This window comes from Neophocaena asiaeorientalis, unplaced genomic scaffold (assembly GCF_003031525.2).
Source record: "Neophocaena asiaeorientalis asiaeorientalis breed wild unplaced genomic scaffold, Neophocaena_asiaeorientalis_V1.1 scaffold69, whole genome shotgun sequence".
Classification (NCBI taxonomy): Eukaryota; Metazoa; Chordata; class Mammalia; order Artiodactyla; family Phocoenidae; genus Neophocaena; species Neophocaena asiaeorientalis.
The window spans coordinates 560657-577703 of NW_020174373.1; the positions used below are offsets into that span (position 1 = coordinate 560657).

The following is a 17047-nucleotide window of genomic DNA, read 5'->3' on the forward strand; positions in this document are numbered from 1 at the left end:
TGTGAGGCACGTGCAGCTGCACAGGCTCCCCAGGAGGAGCCGGCGCCCAGGGTGGCCTTGGGGACGTCCTGGAGCTTGTCCTCGGGAGGAGGGAACCGAACAGATGGCTGGGGGGGAGGGTGCACGGCGGTGGGGGAGGGAGGGGGCGGCGGGGGGTGGGGGAGGGCGCACGGCAGGGAGTTTGTGTGTGCTGTGGGGATGACTCAGGCCCTGCGTCTGGCGGGGCTGCCTCACATCTGGAGGTGTCCCCTTCCGCATCTGGAGGTTGAGAGGCCGCCTGGAAGCTGCAGAGGCGGTGCAGGCTGCCTCCGATGGGCTGGGCAACGGCAGCAGGAAGAGAAATGCCTGGGTGTCCCCCTCGGATGCCCGGCCCCTCCCCCAGCCCCACTGGGTCTGCTGTTCCTGGGTTTTCGTGCGGGACCCCGGGGGCTCAGCAGAGGGCTCTGAGTTGAGCCGTGACCTCTCCTCTAAGCGAGGCCACGTCAGCGGTGCCCAGGAGCCCAGATGCGCGGGGAGCGGGGCGGGGCACGGGGCCCAGGTGGGCTGGGGAGGCTCCAGGCCCTGGACACGGAGCTACCAGGCAAACAGACAGACATGTGCACACACACGTGCACTCATGCTCACACGCAGGGCACAGACACACATACATACACAACACTCACGCTCGATGCAAATTTGCGCGCACACGCGCGCGCGCGCCCATGAGCACATACCTGCACCGCACACGCACCAGTGCACGTGGACATGCATGTGCACAGGTACACGTGGGCACGCGTGCAGTTCACCCACATGCAGTGTGCACGCCCGCGGGTGCACGTGCTCACAGACACGCGCACACGAGTATACTCACGTGCACATCCGTACACAGACACACCCACACAGGAGCATGCGCGCGCACGCATCACGTGTAGCAACATCTTACGTTCAAGTGTGTTGCTGTTGGTTTCAATTCCAAAGAGCCTTGTCTGCTTGTTCTTTCCAAATCCCCGTCCGAAACGCAGCATCGTCCGCTCCTTGAATCGCTCTGTTTGGGGTTACTTGCCCCGGCAACCCCCCCCCCCCGGGGCGCTGAATATCTCAGGAAGGTCCTAGCGCCGTCGCTTCGGCAGAGGGAGCGTAGAGGGAGTGATAACGGTTGTGGGTCTCCAGGCAGACGTACAGGACCAGAGACGCGCATGTATGTGTAGGTTCTGCACCTGCCCGGGGGGCTCTTCGGGGCTGAACAAATCCCACCCTCCCCAGCCGCCCCGGCTACCGCGTGGACATCTGCCACATGCTGCAAGAACAGCTGAAACCACACCTGTCCCTTCCGGGCTCTGAGATCCAGAAACCAGCGCCCCTCCCCCCGCGAGGGCTGGGGTCCGTCCAACGCAGGGCCTTCCCAGATGCTGCTGCTTCTGCTGCCTGTTGTTTTGTTTGTTTTTAATTTGGGGGCACATCTCATTGTTCATGTCGTATTTTTTATTGAAGTAGAGTTGATTTACAATATTAGTTTCAGGTGTACAGCAAAGTGATTCAGTTATATATATATATACACATACACATAGCAGATTCTTTTCCCGCATAAGTTATTACAAGATACTGAATAGAGTTCTGTGTGCTCTACAGTAGGTCCTTGTTATTTATCTATTGTATATATAGTCATGTGTATTTGTTAATCCCATACTCCTAATCTATGTGTCCCCCCTCCCTTTCCCCTTTGGTAACCGTAAGTTTGTTTTCTATGTCTGTGAGTCTGTTTCTGCTTTGTAGATAGATTCATTTGTGTCGTAGTTTAGATTCCACGTAGAAGTGATACCATATGGTATTTGTCTTTCCCTGTCGGACTTTCTTCCCTTAGTATGACAATCTCTAGGTTCATCCATGGTGCTGCAAATGGCGTGATTTCATTCTTTTTTACCTGCCTGCCTGTTCCTAATACACACATGGAAAACCGCACACACACAAATACACTTCCCAAACTACACGTAGACACACTTACACGTGGGCACACGCCCAAACTACGCACGTGCACATACAAAACCCTACATATACACTACACACACCACAAATACACACATGCCAACCGCACTTAGACACACACATGTGCGCACACACATACCTACACAAATACACACATACAAACCACCCACATACCTACACACAAAACCCCATGGATCCCAAAGCACTCAGTAAACGGACACACACACACCCAATCGCTCACACACATAGCTGCACACACACAGACACACACACACGAGAGAGAGAGAGAGAGAGAGAGAGAGTTACGGGCTGACACCTGTCTGTGGGACATTCAGGGGCACTGAACACATTGCAACCTTCTTGAGGCCCCCGGGGATGAAGGTGGCTTGTTACACGCCCAGCACTTCCTGACATGGGACACGTGTGCTCTTTGCTTCTGCCCCTGCAGGACGATCCTCCGACCCGCTGTCACCCTCCTTTCGGCTGACCGGCCGGTGCAAGTGGACTGTTCCCCAATTCCCTAACTGTGCTTTCCTTCAATCCATCATTAATTGGATAGAAATAGAAATAGTATTGAAATTGCTTCAGTAAAGCGGTAGCAACAGGATAGAAGAACCGTGGAATTAAAGGCAGTTTTCCCCCTTCTCTGGGATCACAGGAAATGTAAAAGAAAATTTATCTTTTTCTGGGTTGCCTGGTGTGTCTACGAGAAGTACATTTTGGTCGCGTAATTACAGAGATGTTGCTAATCCAAGGGGTTTTTCTCTCCATGTTTTTTCTCCATCATGTATTGGAAATTGTTACTCGCCTATTTCAAAACACCTGCTTTTTTAGACTAACGCACGTGCCGAATTATCATGGTTTCCCACTAATTGAATTGCTGCTAAACTCTAAGGTTGTCCATAATGTAAAACATAAGCTGACATATTCTTACATTTACGCATGAGAGTATTTCAAATGAGAAATCACAGCATGTGATGCATTTTCAAAGCCGCCAGACATCTCAAAATCATGCCCTTTTTTAATTGTCTTCTTAATTTCCCAATTTACTTTTATTTGACTTATTTCTAATTGGACTCTTTCTTTTAGGCCAAGATTTTGATTTATCGCATGCCCTTGATGGTGAGTAACATTAAAACATTTTGTAAACTACAGGGAATATTTATTGGACTATAGTAAATCTTTTGGAATATGTCTTACTGTGATAACTAGACTCACGTAGGACGAGGAAAATCAAGATGCCCTTGTCAGGGTAAATAAATCTTTTTTGGTGGAATAATTTCCACGCTCTGTGGTGGTGAATGAATGCCACGCAGGGTTGCCATGCGCTTGGGGAAGGGGCTGGTCCCCCGTGGGCTGGTCCCCCGTGTGCTCACTGATTCCATCCCTTGGCTGGTGGCTGCATGACCCCAGTCTCTGCCTCTGCCTCACGTGCCTCTATGTTTTCCCATTTCCTTCTGATAAAGGCACTCGTCTCTAAGGGTCTGTGCTAATCCACTGTGACCACATCTTAACCAGTGTTATCTGCCGAGACACTGTTTCCAAATAAGGTCATGTTCTGAGGTTCCCAGTAGATGTGAATTTGGGGGCCCAGTATTCAACCGAAGACATCTTTTTTTTTTTTTTTTTTTTAATTGGAGTACGGTTGCTTTACACCGTTGTGTTGGTTTCTACGGTACAGCAAAGTGAATCAGCTCTACGTATACATATATCCCCTCTTTTTTGGATGTCCTTCCCACTTAGGTCACCACAGAGCACTGAGTAGAATTCCCTGTGCTCTACAGTAGGTCCTCGTCAGTTACCTAGTTTATACATAGTACTGTATGTATGTCAGGGCCCCAAGATATCTTTTCAACTCCTGGGGTCCGATGCAGAGGTGTGAGTCAAAACCGTGAGGGCGGTAATATTCCCAAAAGCCAGCGGGGGTTAAGTCTTATTCTTGATGATGGAACCCTCACTGGCTGGTGGGGAGAGATGCCGGGGAGGTGTCTGTGGTCCTAATGGCCTCAGCCCACACTGCCTTGGTTGCCTGGGGGTCCCCAGGAGCAAAAGGTGTGCTACCCGTAGTGAACATGCACAGCCTTTGAGACGAGGGTCCCATGTCCCTCCTTCTCCCACACAGGTCCCGGGCTCTCCCTCGTGTCCTGTGTTCTCCCAGGTTCCTCTCTCACTCACAGCGCCCCCACTTGGCGTCATTAGGTGGGAGGGGTCCTTGGTCTCGGTGGCAGCCATGGTCGACGTCATCCTATGTTCCTGTTGCCGTGGGTCCTCAGGGGCTCAGACTCGTCCTCCAGTGCTTGGCCACTGCCTGAACTGTCAGGAAAAAACGATGCTTCAGACGTTTTCTGAGTCTCTTTAAAGAAAACAGAACAGTGTCGGGAGTTGCTTTCTGTTTCCCAGCTGCAAGTTTTACTGACAGAAATGTCTTTTCTCTTTAGACAAGAAACCCACTCCGGCCCCACCAAAAAAAGCCACCGGTAAGAAGCAAAGGTGCCCAGCATGCAAACACAGCCGAGAAAATCGTTGTTGTGTGCCCCAGTTTTCCCAAGAGCTGGGTGAGACGTAGTCAGCGATTCACCGGCTCTGGATCCAGCCTGGTTAATATTTCAATTATGCTGTGATGCTGGTGCTTTCAAGTCCACAGCGGCTGTAAGAGAACGGACGCTGACACTTTGACGAGATGCGTTTGGGTCCCCTGGGAGGCATCTCAGGACGCCTTTTTCCTGAGTGTCTGTCCCTGGTTTTGGATACTCATTTCTTGGGAGGAACAGTTTTAGGACCCTGGGACCCTCGTATAACCCATGAGCAAACTTCGATCTCAGCCTCTAGGAGCAGCATACTAGCTGTCACTCACCCTTTCCAATAAAAGTCAACAATCAGACCGATCATGGAATTGACCAAGGGTCAGATTCATTGGTGGTTAGTCACCCACAGTAAAATCGATGCCCAGAGTTACAGAGCTCTTATCACTGATTTTTTAAAAAACGTGATAGCTCTCTTCAAATGTTGGGCTTCTCATCTAGAAGGGCATCTTAACAAGGAAAAAGGTATCCTCGTTCAGAGCCAGGTCCTTGACCTGTGCAGGCACACGGAGGGTGCTGGACCAGTCCATTGAACAATGGACTTTGTACCATCACGCGCTCGCTGGGGCAGCAGCGGTGTTTCCCAGTCGTGACTCGTGATGGGTCAGGACCTCGTGTTGGGTGGATACACAAGCTCACCTAGATGTTGCTGGGACTTGCGAAGAGTCCTTAAAACTAAGAAGGCAACCTCAGACGCCATCAGGAGTTGTCACACCATTTTGTCAAGCACACCTGGGTCAGTTGAATCATTTTCTTGGTGGGCACAAGCCCAGATCTGGCCACAGACTTCCCCCCTTATCTCGTAGTATTTACCTTGCAGAAGTTGTTGGCAACTTGGTAGGCGATGATGCTAGGATGAACAGTCCGGGGGGAAGAATTGTCTGCAGGCGGAAGTTGGAATTTCAACTCGGTCCATGGGGCGTACTTGATTTATAAGTTACTTCCATTGTTTTGGTTTGGTTTTGCCTTTTATTCCTTTCCTTGGAGAGAAGGGTGATATGGATATGGTCAGGAATTTGCTTTTTCTGTTGAGACGTTGGTCAGACTGATATTCAGGAAAGTGTTTTGAGATGTGGAGATGCAGTGTTTCCTCCATGTATTTAGGAAGTCATTTCTGTTCCTCGTTTGACCCAGAACTTCAGTATTAACTCTCTGTTTTTCTCCTTTAGATGATAACTTCAATTTAGAAGATGCCCTTGGTGGAGGGAACAGTAAGTAGTACCTCTTAAATCTCCTATGTGTCTGACTTGCTTACTTATCATTGCAAAGAGGCTTGTCTCTTTTAAATAAGTCGAATTAGTTTTTAACCACGAAAACCTAAGGAATAGATGTATTGTTTGTTGTGGTTGAGTTTTTTTGGCTTTTATCCGTTTGCCTGCTTTTATTTTAAAGCTCTTACAGTCTTTGGGGTGATATAAAACAAACTGAATATCCTTGCCAGGGCTGGCCTCGTGGGTGCGTAGGGTCACACAGGGCTCCACACTCAGAAGGACTTCCCTCCTTGGTGGACTGCTCTGTGGCCGCCATATTGAATTCCTTAGTACAGTTTAAGCAAGGGACTCTGCATTCTCATTTTGCCCTGGGCTCCACAAACTCTGTAGCTGGTCCAGCCGTCTGCTTTATTTTCTATTGGAAATACATGAATTTAAGTACTGCAGCTGGATGATGATGGAAAGAAATCCACAGGTGCCTGTGTGTATGGGTATCCCCATCATGACAAAGTACTTGCCCCGCTATGACAAAGGACATGCTTCCATTTCTAACTGTTTAGTAAACCATCTGTGTGCAAACGCACGTTTTGTTGTTTTGACTGCAAAGTGCTCCTAATTGCAGCTCCCCTCTTTTACAGATGACCCAGTGACACCCGAAGCACCCAAGCCAAAACCTAATCCAAACCCCAACCAGCCCGGCTCTTCTGGTAAGACCTTCTCGCCCCTGTGGGTCCTTATGTGTTTTTCAGAGTACAGCGATTTCCATGTCAGCTGAAAGGAGGTAATTTCAGATTTAGCACAATCTTACTGTGAACTCTCTGTGCAAGGTAATGCCAGTCTTCCAGTCGTGGAAAACAGTTTTCAAAAAGATATTTTTGGTTCGGGTTTGATTTTTAGTTTGCTGATTTAACTTCCAAGGTTTTAATGGAAACTTTAAAAAATTAAATGTAAGATTTTAAATATAGAGAATCAATATGGAGAAAAGTATCAGCTTGTTCTTTCCCTTTAGAGAAGCTCTTGGTTTTTTTTTTTTTTTTTTAAAGGTTTTTGCCGCCTTTTTTCGGACACATTATAGTATTCTCTGAGTATTTGACCAACATCAGTGTTCTGAGTTGAATGGCTGTTGAAACTTCAGATTTTGAGTTGGCTTTTTTGATCGTTTATACATTTGTTTAATTTTTAATGCAGAAAAGTAGAAATACTGTCCGTCCTCTACCACAGTGAAGATGGTTATTCTCCCTAGTATTTTATATCAATTTAAATGAAACAGCTGTTAAGTAAAACTGTCAGTCTTTTATTCACACTGTGTCATAACATTATGTTTTGCTTATTAGTATCCATAAGCATTTTCTTATGTCATTTAATAATTTTTATCATATGACTTTTCTTGGCAGTTATATACTGTCATAACTAATCCCTAATTTTGAAAATGTTATGTTTCTCTGCTATTTTAGAAGTATGAGTTGCAAAGCAAGTTGAAGCCATCTTCATATGCTTTCTTATGGTTTTATTTCTTTTTTTTTTAATAAATAAATAGTTTTATTTATTTGTTTATTTTTGGCTGCGTTGGGTCTTTGTTGCGGTGCATGCGTTTCTCATTGCGGTGGCTTCGCTTGTTGCGGAGCACGGGCTCTAGGCGCGCGGGCTTTAGTAGTTGCGGCACGCGGGCTCAGTAGTTGTGGCTCACGGGCTCTAGGTGCGCGGGCTCGGTAGTCGTGGCGCACAGGCTTAGTTGCTCCGCGACATGTGGGATCTTCCCAGACCGGGGCTCGAACCCGTGTCGCCTGCATTGGCAGGTGGATTCTTAACCACTGCGCCACTGGGGAAGTCCAGTAATTGTATCTTTGAAAGATTCCTTCCATAGAGTAGTACGTTTATGGGGTTCCCCGCCACCCCATGTCTGCTTTTGATTCTGATATGTTTCCCTTCACCCCAAGACATCAAGACACTCCCGACAGTTCTGATGTGAGACGTGATGCTGTCGTTTTCCTTCTAGGTGGCTTTTCGGATTCGGACCTTACTGATGGGACTTCAGATGGAGGTAGGGTTCCCCTTCTTTTTTTGTCTTTCTCTCTTTTTTTTTTTCAATCGTTTGGCTGCGCCGTGCGGCATGTGGGATCTTAGTTCCCCGACCAGGGATTGAACACACACCAGGAAGGGCGGAGTGTTAACCACTGGGCCGCCAGGGAAGTCCCTCAGTTCTTTTATTTTATATTGGAGTAGAGGTGATAATGTTGTGTTAGCTTCAGGTGTAGAGCAAAGTGAGTCAGTTCTACATAGACATGTGTCTATTCTTTTTCAAATTCTTTTCCTGTATAGGTTATTACAGAATATTGAGCAGAGTTCCCTGTGCTCTACAGGTCCTTTTTCCACCTCTGTCTTTAAAATCTTAGGTCAATGTGGAGGCAAAGCAGTATTTAAATATAATAAATAAATAAGTATAAAATTAATATATGCTTAGAATAGTTATAACTTGATGAAATATATAGTCATTTTTATGTATTTATGTATGTATAAATGATAGTATATGCGTATGTTACATATAAATGTATTTTACTATATTCATGTATTATGCATATGTAATCTAAAATAGGTATATGTGTAGTATATGCGTATGTAATATATAATGCAGAGCCAGACACAAGGTAAAGACCTTCTCCCCCAGGATTCCTTTGGGTCACCCTTAGGAGGTGGGGAAAGATTGTGTGTCAGCCTTGAATTTGGGTGTCACTCTCGGCCCACAGCCTCCTAGGAGGGCTGCAAACTCAGAGCCTCAGGACCTCCACCTGCAGGGAAGCTCCTTCCATGGCAGTTAACTCCAGCTTCCCCCCCCAGGTAGAAAACCCTGGCTTCAGCCCCCAGTTTGGGAAATCTTTTATTTCTAACTCTGCCATCGAGCTCTGGTTCTTGTTTGTTTCTTGGAGAATTGAGCGTAAACGGTGAATGATAATAATAAGATGACGTGAAGATTTCCCAGGAGCTGACCCATGGCTCTGACGTCCTTGGGGAGGGACTTCCATGCTCTGATGTCTCCCCACACTCCCGCCCTGACCCGTGTTCTTCCCCCTGCGTGTAAAATCTGTTCATTCTCCCTTCTCTTTTTAAGCATTTAGGTTATACCAGTTTCTTTTTTTTTTTTAATAAAAAAATAACATTTTTATTTGTTAACTGCCTGAGACTCCTTAATACTTTTTTTTGAGTTTATCGTGGATGTACAGTATTGTATAAGTTTCAGGTGTATGACGTAGTGACTCAGTATTTTTCTAGGTTGTACTCCATTTAAAGTTATTATAAGATATTGGCTCTATTCCCTGTGTTGTGCAGTCTATCTTTGTAGCTTATTGATTTTATATATAGTAGTTTGTACCTCTTAATCCCCTCCCCCTATTTTGCCCGTCCCCCTGGGCATAGGCTGGAAACCACTCCTCCCTACTGGGAACCACTGGGAACCACTCGTTTGTTCTCTATATCGGTGAGGCTGCTTCTTTTTTGTTATTTTCACTAGTTTGTTGTGATTTTTAGATTCTGCACCAGTTTCTTGTACATATCTTTACGCTTTGATATTGGATGTCCTCCATGTGGTTCCCTTAAGGTGTTTTCTAAGAAGTAGGGTTTCTGAAAGGAGTTCCCACTTTTACATGCCTTCATGGGTTGCTAAATTGCTTTCCAGAATGGCTGGGATCGTTGATGGTCCCACTGGTAAGAGGACCATGTAAGAGATTGCTGGGTTCATTCCTCTCTGGCCTGCCTTAAATGTTACTGGAAACATTTTTGCTTTGAATCCTTGCTTGATGGTGTGCCATTGATGGACATCAATGGATGAACCAGCCATTGGTTCATCTGTTATAAGTCTGTTTCTATCAGTCACGCCCTTACGGTCACATGCTTTTTTATCATCTCGTTTGCCTTCTACCGGGAATGCCCCTACCTCCCCTCTTGAGCTCACATACCTTTCAGAGTAAACCCCTTCTACCCTGGTCCCCAAAGTCATGTCTACAGTGGCTAGCTGTCTACCTTCTAAATTGGTTTTCCGTTTAAATTTACATCTCTAGGTGCTGTACAAGATCGCCCCACTTTGAGGAGTGTAACAGACAGGATTCTAGTTTGATACCCGTGTAACGTGCTCTTACCCACTGAATGTAACAGGCCGTACGCTGGCTCTGTAGCCGCGTAACATGCAGCCCCTCCTTTGTAGCAGGCAGTGTTGCTCCATAGCCATGTAACATGCAGTGCCTGTGTGACTATACTGTAAAGACACACTGGGAGTGACCGGCTGACATTAAGCAAAGCTAAAGGCACCCTCACAAGTGTACAGTCCACTGGGCAGATTCCTGGTTTGTGCACTAATAATTGTACAAGCATCAGCTTAACATCAAGTACCAGGAATTGCCTGGCGGTCCAGTGGTTAGGACTCTTCGCTTTCACTGCCGAGGGCGCGGGTTCAGTCCCTGGTCGGGGAGCTAAGATCCACAAGCTGAGTAGTGTGGGCAAAAAGAAAAGACAAAATGAGACAAACAACAACAAAAACATCGAGTATCCATTGGCATTAAATGTGGAAAAAGTAGAGGAGGTGGTGAAGTGGTATCCCTTAGCCCCGGGGAAAGCACGAATGAAGACCATACCCAGAGGTGGTGGGTCCATGGATAGCACATGGCTGACAACCACCCCTAGTGAGACTGGGGGGCGTGAGAGTTAACAGGAATGTGCCTGGGATGACCCCATAGCCATGCGAGGGTCTCACGTGGGCTCTGAGGCCCTTGCTGGGTTTCTCCCCGAATCCCTGGGGGATTTTGAAGACTCAGTGGGTCTCCTGGGGCCCACCATGGGGCCAGGGGGTTGAGTCAGGTGCCAAGCCTGGATTTCAGGGACACGGGAGCAAGACAGGTGATACTGCCCGCAGAACGAGGACAGCCCCTCCCAGCAGTGGAAAGGGACACTCTGATATTAATGGCCTCGTCAATCCCACGGTCATTTCTCTTAAGGAACCTTCACAACCCAGGGTCAGAGGAGCTGGTCCTTGGTATGAGTTTTCGGTTACCGAACGTCTTCCCAGCGCCATTTGTCACCAAGTCTCGTTCCTCTCTTACAGGAGGCGGTGATGGCGGCAACCAGAGGCCTGGAGGGGCGGAGCAGGGTACGTACCCCTGGTTCCTGATGTCCTGGGTTCCTCACGTGTACTATTGAGGAAAGCAGGAGCCAGTGGTCACAGCCTCACTTTTAGTATTTGCAGCGTCATCTGAAAGATACTGGAACGAAGAATGGTTCTCTGGACATGCGTTCCAAGGGGGCTCAGCGGAAACGCAGGCAGACCCCAGAGATGCTGGGATTCAGGTCCAGACCACCGCAATCAAGCAAATATCGCGATACAGCAAGTCACATGAATTGTATGGTTCCCCAGTGTATCTGAAAGTGACGTTTACATTACACTGTAGTCTGTTCAGCGTGCAGTGGCATTGTGGCCAAGAAAAAACACCACGTGCAGGCCTAAATTTATAAAACTTTTTATGGCTAATAAATGCTCACCACCCTCTGAGCCTTCAGCGAGTCACAGGGGTAACATCAGAGATCACGGATACCGTCACAAACAGAATCATAATGAAAAACTTGAAATAGTAGAAGAATTAGCAAAATGTGATACAAAGACGTGAGGTGGGCAAATGCTGTTGGAAGAATGGCGCCGATAGACTTGCCTGGAGTAGGGTGGCCACAAACCTTCAATTTGTTAAAAAAAAAAACAAAACAGGGCTTCCCTGGTGGCGCAGTGGTTGAGAGTCCGCCTGCCGATGCAGGGGACGCGGGTTCGTGCCCCGGTCCTGGAAGACCCCCCATGCCGCGGAGCGGCTGGGCCCGTGAGCCATGGCCGCTGAGCCTGCGCGTCCGGAGCCTGTGCTCCGCAGCGGGAGAGGCCACAACAGTGAGAGGCCCGTGTACCGCCAAAAAAACCCAAAAAACAAAAAAACCCAGTGTCCGTGAAGCGCACTAGCTTGAGGTCTACCTGCTACCAACGGGACCTGCATTTTAAGTTCAGTCGCCCTCCCAAGGTGCCCTAAGAAGGAACGCCACCCATATTACCCAGGGTCCTCCAGAGAAACGGGACCACTAGGATGTATAGAGATGAGTAGAAAGACACTTACTGTAAGGAGTTGGCCCACGTAGTTACGGAGGCTGAGAAGGGTCTCGATCTGCTGTCTGCACGCCAGATACTCAGGGAAGTGGCCAGTCAGTCCCCATGCAAAACACCGACAACCAGGACAGCGAATGGCGTAGGTCCCAGTCTGAGTCCAAAATCCCAAGAAGCAGGATCACCGATGTCCAAGGGCGGGAGAAGACAGACGTGCCAGCTCAGGCAGAGAGCAAATTGTCCCTTTTTGATCTAATCAGACCCTCAATGGATTGAACGATGCCCATCCACGTTGGTGAGGGCTTTTACCCCGGCTAACGGGTTCAAATGTTATTGTTTCTGGAGACGGCCACACGGACACATCCAGAAATAAAGTGTTCCCAGCTGCCTAGCAGGCCCTGGCCAGTCCAGCTGACACGTACGATGAACCATCCATCACACCGTCCTCCTTTTTTTTCACGGGGGAGGATGTCTTGTGCACCTGCTGTGTCAAGAAACAGCTGTAGATGTGGGACGGATGCAGGTAGTTTTAGAATTCTTGGTGGGGGGTGGAAACCCCGTCACCGTAGAGCACGTGAGACTAACGAAGAGGTGGGCGACTTTGATTTTTCAGAAGGTACGTGAAGAGACGGCCATCTGGCTGCTTGAGGTCACACGGCCTCTGAATGGTCCCCGCTGGGCCCCCTTCCACTGTGGATTTATCACCCACCTGAGACCTTCCTCACTGAGCTGGGAGGACAGCTGAGCTGGTCCTAGGGGTGGGGAAGAGATGGGGCTTGGCATCCCACTGGGAGCCAGTTCTTGGATTGGAAACAGCTCGCGTAGTAAAATGAATTCCGACGTGGCTCCGGAGTGACAGGCCCTCCGTGGTTACCGGAGCCCCCGCCTCTCAGGCCTCAGCCCCACCCTCTTCCTCCGGGCAGGGCCGCCAGCCTCCGGCCCCGTGGTCCGTCCGCGAGGGTTACGTGTTTGCCTGTCATGGTGTCCTGTGCTTCCTTCCACAGCCGAGTCCCCGGGGGTGGTCCCTGGGATCATCGGTGCGGTTGCAGTCGCCGTGGCCGGGGCTATCTCCAGCTTCATCGCCTACCAGAAGAAGAAGCTGTGCTTCAGAGAGAACGGTAAGGTGTTCACCGCCACGTCCTTTCCGTGGGGCCTGGCTACTTTGAAAAGCGTGCTTTCTTTTAAAAAAAAGAACTAAAAAGCAGAACTCAGGTTGGCACGAAACACGTGGAAGGCGGCCGAGGGGGTCCTGAAGTGGCTAGAAAACTGGGATCTGACTGTGTGGCTTTGACCCCAGCGTCTCCTGCATTTAGCCATGTGAGCCGGTGCAAGTTATTAACCATTCCATTTTGGGGGGCGGGCGTCCCCATAACGAGGAGAGAGGAGAGTCTGCACTTTACAATTTTTGCGAAGGTCAATAAGGTCATGTGTGAAGGTCAATAAGGTCATGTGTGAAGGTCAGTAAGGTCATGTGTGAAAGTCTTGACACGTTGCCTGGGAGAGAGCGAGTGTTGAAGAAATGTTAGTTCTTACGATTCATTCATTGTTATTTACATGGACCGCCGAATACCACCGTTACCAGCACAGAGATCGGAATTCCATCACTGGGCATTTGGGGACTTTGTACTCAAATGCTAGGTTACTTAGGATTCGTCCTGACATCAGTGAGTTCTACTGTTCTGAGCACAGTTTATGTTTGTGCATCTCTGGAAGGCTCTGTCTAGGTCTTGCTTTGAGAACCAGTGAGGGCTGGGTTGCGATGTTTGTGGTGGCCCCATGGACCGTGGCTGCCCATCCTCCATGGAGGAGGCTTGTGGTATCTGAACTTCCCTTCTGTGTATGACCCTAAGTCCTTATCCATACTTTGCCATTGGCCATTGGTGTCATCTGCCTAAAGGACCCTTTCCTGAGGGTTCTTGGGAAATTCCCAGAAGACTTGAGGGAGGCCAAGTTACCCTCTAGGGATGGAGTTTAGCCTTCACCTTCCATCATTCCAGATTCCTAGGTTCACAAACACTACTTATAGCCTGAAATTAAAAGTCTGACACAGCGTTTGGATTCAGACACCTAAAATAAGAGGCCATTTTTGTGCCCCTCTGCTAGCAGTGGAGGGTAAGGGTGCCTGAGTGCATCTTATTTCCCTCATGTGAGTGGGTCGCCTTCCATCTGGCCGCACTCAGGAAAGTGTGGTTGGCTGGCGGAATGGCGGGCGTCCAGCAATGCTCAAACGGACAGATGACCAAGTTCCAGGAGATACTTATAAAAGATCTACAGTTAGAACCGAGTGGGGCCTCAAGATCATCCTTTCCGATCCGTGTTTACAAAGACGCAGAGTCGAAAGCAGACCTTTTGCTTCTAGAACGAGCAAAGACTTAAAAGACTAGGGATTCGATAGAAGTGAATTTCTGTTTCCTTTTCAATCACATTTTCCCCTTTCTCTGAAGATGCTCAAACTCAGAGCTTGACGCTCAGCCAGGAGAGGAAGGCGCTCGCTAGGCAAGATGCACGGGAAGTCCTGGCCCCAAGATTTTCTGAAAATCTTCAGGTGAACCCCAGTTGGACTCTGGAATTACAAAGCATTTCTGTTACCGTGTGGATGGGATATATGACTCTCTGGATGTTCGTATGTCAAGACACAGGGATTTGAGGAAACACCCAAGAGCCTTAATAGACTTGACATCATCTAACATTTGGAAAAGGGATTCAGAAATTGGGAAAACCAAGTGTTCTGCATCCCACCCTACCCCACCCCTGGGTCTTGGTCTTGGGTTCAGGCACTCTTCCCCCATTGCAGGGGGAAGGGGTGGGCATGGAAACGGAAAGCTTCCCGGGTAGAAAGAGTTGAATGTACGATTTTCAAAACCAAAAGGGAACTTTCTGAAGAACTGGCTCAGAGCAGGCGAGGATTCAACTTTTGCTTCCGGAGAGGCTGGCTACATTCATTCCCCTAGAATATGTCCTTCAGTCTGTCTTCGTAGGCTGAATTAACATTAGGTGTGACTTTTAAAATTTTTGATTTGCTTTGTGGTTTTCACAGGTCTATGGTCTTGGGCTGATGTAGATGCACAAAGAAAAAGGAAAAAAAAAAGGGGGGGGGTGAACCTTCATGAGGGAAGGGAGCGGGTATTTCTGATTTCAGTAATTAAGCACTTTTGTCTCCAGCTGTAAAGTGTCCAGCATCGACCCAGAGAAACTTAGGTCCCTTTTCTCATATAAGCACCGAGTCTAATGCAAACAGTGAGCGTCTTTCTGACTTCGTGGGTAGATATTGCGGTTTATAGACCTGCCTTATAAAATGAATTCAGCGTTTGTTGTCAGTTACGTGTTTTTATGAACCGAGATGGCCAGGTATCGGGTACATGACGATGCTAGACCTTTTCAGGTCCGTGCAGGACTGTTATAGGTTTTATTTCTGGGGTGGTTATTTTAAGGCGTGCAGTTGTGAGCTTGGAGATTTCGTCAGAGGGATGTGGCTACAGCATGTACAGTGAGCTCGCGTCCTTGGAGGAAGCGTGGTTTGGGGTAAACCATTATTCTCTGAGTGTGGCGGTTTGCAGAGTGACTTTCCAGGACCTCGTTGTTGTATTGAATTTTGTAGTGTCTGTTGAATTTGCGCCAGGCTTCCTCTCGAGCACTTATGGGGGAAGCAGATGTGTTTTCCCGACGTGGAGATACATCAATCTAGTACTGTCAGTCTTGATATATACTTAGTTAAGAGCTTCTCCGTGTTACGTTTTGTGAGAAGGTATGAGGAAACCTCCACGGCCAGCAAAGTTTGGTAGCTCTGTCCTTTATTCCTAAAGCTTTGAAGTTGTGACTCTAGGAGTTTAATCTGGTTTTCTTCCAAGTGATGCAGGCTGGCCTCTTAAAGCCATTTTGGGACGCAGGCTTCTGGTTGATGTGTGTCTTTGCGTTTTCGTGGGTTGGGTTCCAGTCACCAGTTTAAATAATGGGTGATGCTGAGACTGACCCGCTGGGACAGGGCACAGTGTTTGGTTGTTGTCACTGGATGTGGTCGATAGCTGATTCTCGTTGCTCACTGCACATCCGCCAGCTGCTTCCCTTGTCCTTGATGGTAGCAGATTCTTGCGGCTTTGGTGAAATGAGCTACTGGCATGTCCTCTCCCTCCCTTCTTTCCTTCCTTCCTTCCTCCTTCCCTTCCTTCCTTCCCTCCTTTCCTCCCCGCCCCCCTTCCCTCCCCCCACTTAATTCTGGTGTCCACTCTGTGATGCTCTGCTCTGTCAGCCTGTCTCCTCAACTTCTGAGCCCAGAGGGCATCTTCCTAACAGCTCTCACTGCTGCCTGGGCTGTGGGCACACACCGGAAGCAGATCTTTCGGACGTTTACTTCTCGTTGTTTGTTTGTTTCTCTTTCACTTTCCTTCTCTGACCTTCCGTTTCAGATGAGTCGAAGACCTAGGGATGAACAGAAAACCCCAGGCGGGGCCTCAAGATCATCCTTTCCGATCCATGTTTATCTACCAAGACGCAGAGTCGAAAGCAGACCTTGTCGTTTGTCCTTTTCCTTATTAGTAAAACTGCCACAGTGATGTGTTTCTCCCAGACCAGATGCCATACCTTGAATCCTATATGTTTTCTCCCTTCACGGTGTACAGAAGCGTATGATATTATATTTTAAGGCCCAGGTAACTTCAGAATAAGGAAGAGAAATGCAGACATTTCCTTTTAAAGTGAAATCCAATGGAAAGAAATGGTACCGGCGGGGGCTTCCATGAACAAACCAGGTTTCTCAGCATCCCCCATCCTTGCCAGTGGATCCTGCAGGGGGTGAGCTGTCCTGTTTTCAGAGTCCTGGGGCAAAGCCGGCCCTGGGTCATAGGGTTTCATCTTTCACACTCATGATGGAATTTTTAACCTTCTGATTCCATAGCCCCTGGATTTTTATGGTCCATTTCCATGAAGTATTTCCTAACTCTTTCTCAGATCAGTTTTTGCCAATTATGTGAATTTCCCAGTTCGCAGCGGGTGAAAAAAAAATCCACATATTTAGGCAAAACCTAAAAATCTCACGATCTTAAATTTCTGAGGTCAGTGGAGAGGTGAGTGTTGGGATCTTGACACCCTAGAATTCTTGCATCCTTGTATATCCCCGTAAGCATGGAAGTCATCGCTGCAAAAGGCTCTTCGTGCCCCTCCCGTGGGCCTGGTCA

At 48.2% G+C, this 17047-nt stretch overlaps 1 protein-coding gene across 1 annotated transcript in view; it reads left to right on the forward strand.

Annotated features, from left to right (window-relative positions):
* Positions 1–17047, forward strand: part of CD99 (CD99 molecule (Xg blood group)) — a 33624-nt gene that overhangs the window by 11296 nt on the left and 5281 nt on the right. The window contains exons 4-10 of the mRNA XM_024756302.1: positions 3052–3084; positions 4401–4439; positions 5714–5755; positions 6394–6462; positions 7752–7796; positions 10845–10889; positions 12881–12994. Of these exons, the coding sequence (XP_024612070.1) occupies positions 3052–3084; positions 4401–4439; positions 5714–5755; positions 6394–6462; positions 7752–7796; positions 10845–10889; positions 12881–12994 (387 nt within the window). The remainder of the gene's footprint in view (positions 1–3051; positions 3085–4400; positions 4440–5713; positions 5756–6393; positions 6463–7751; positions 7797–10844; positions 10890–12880; positions 12995–17047) is intronic.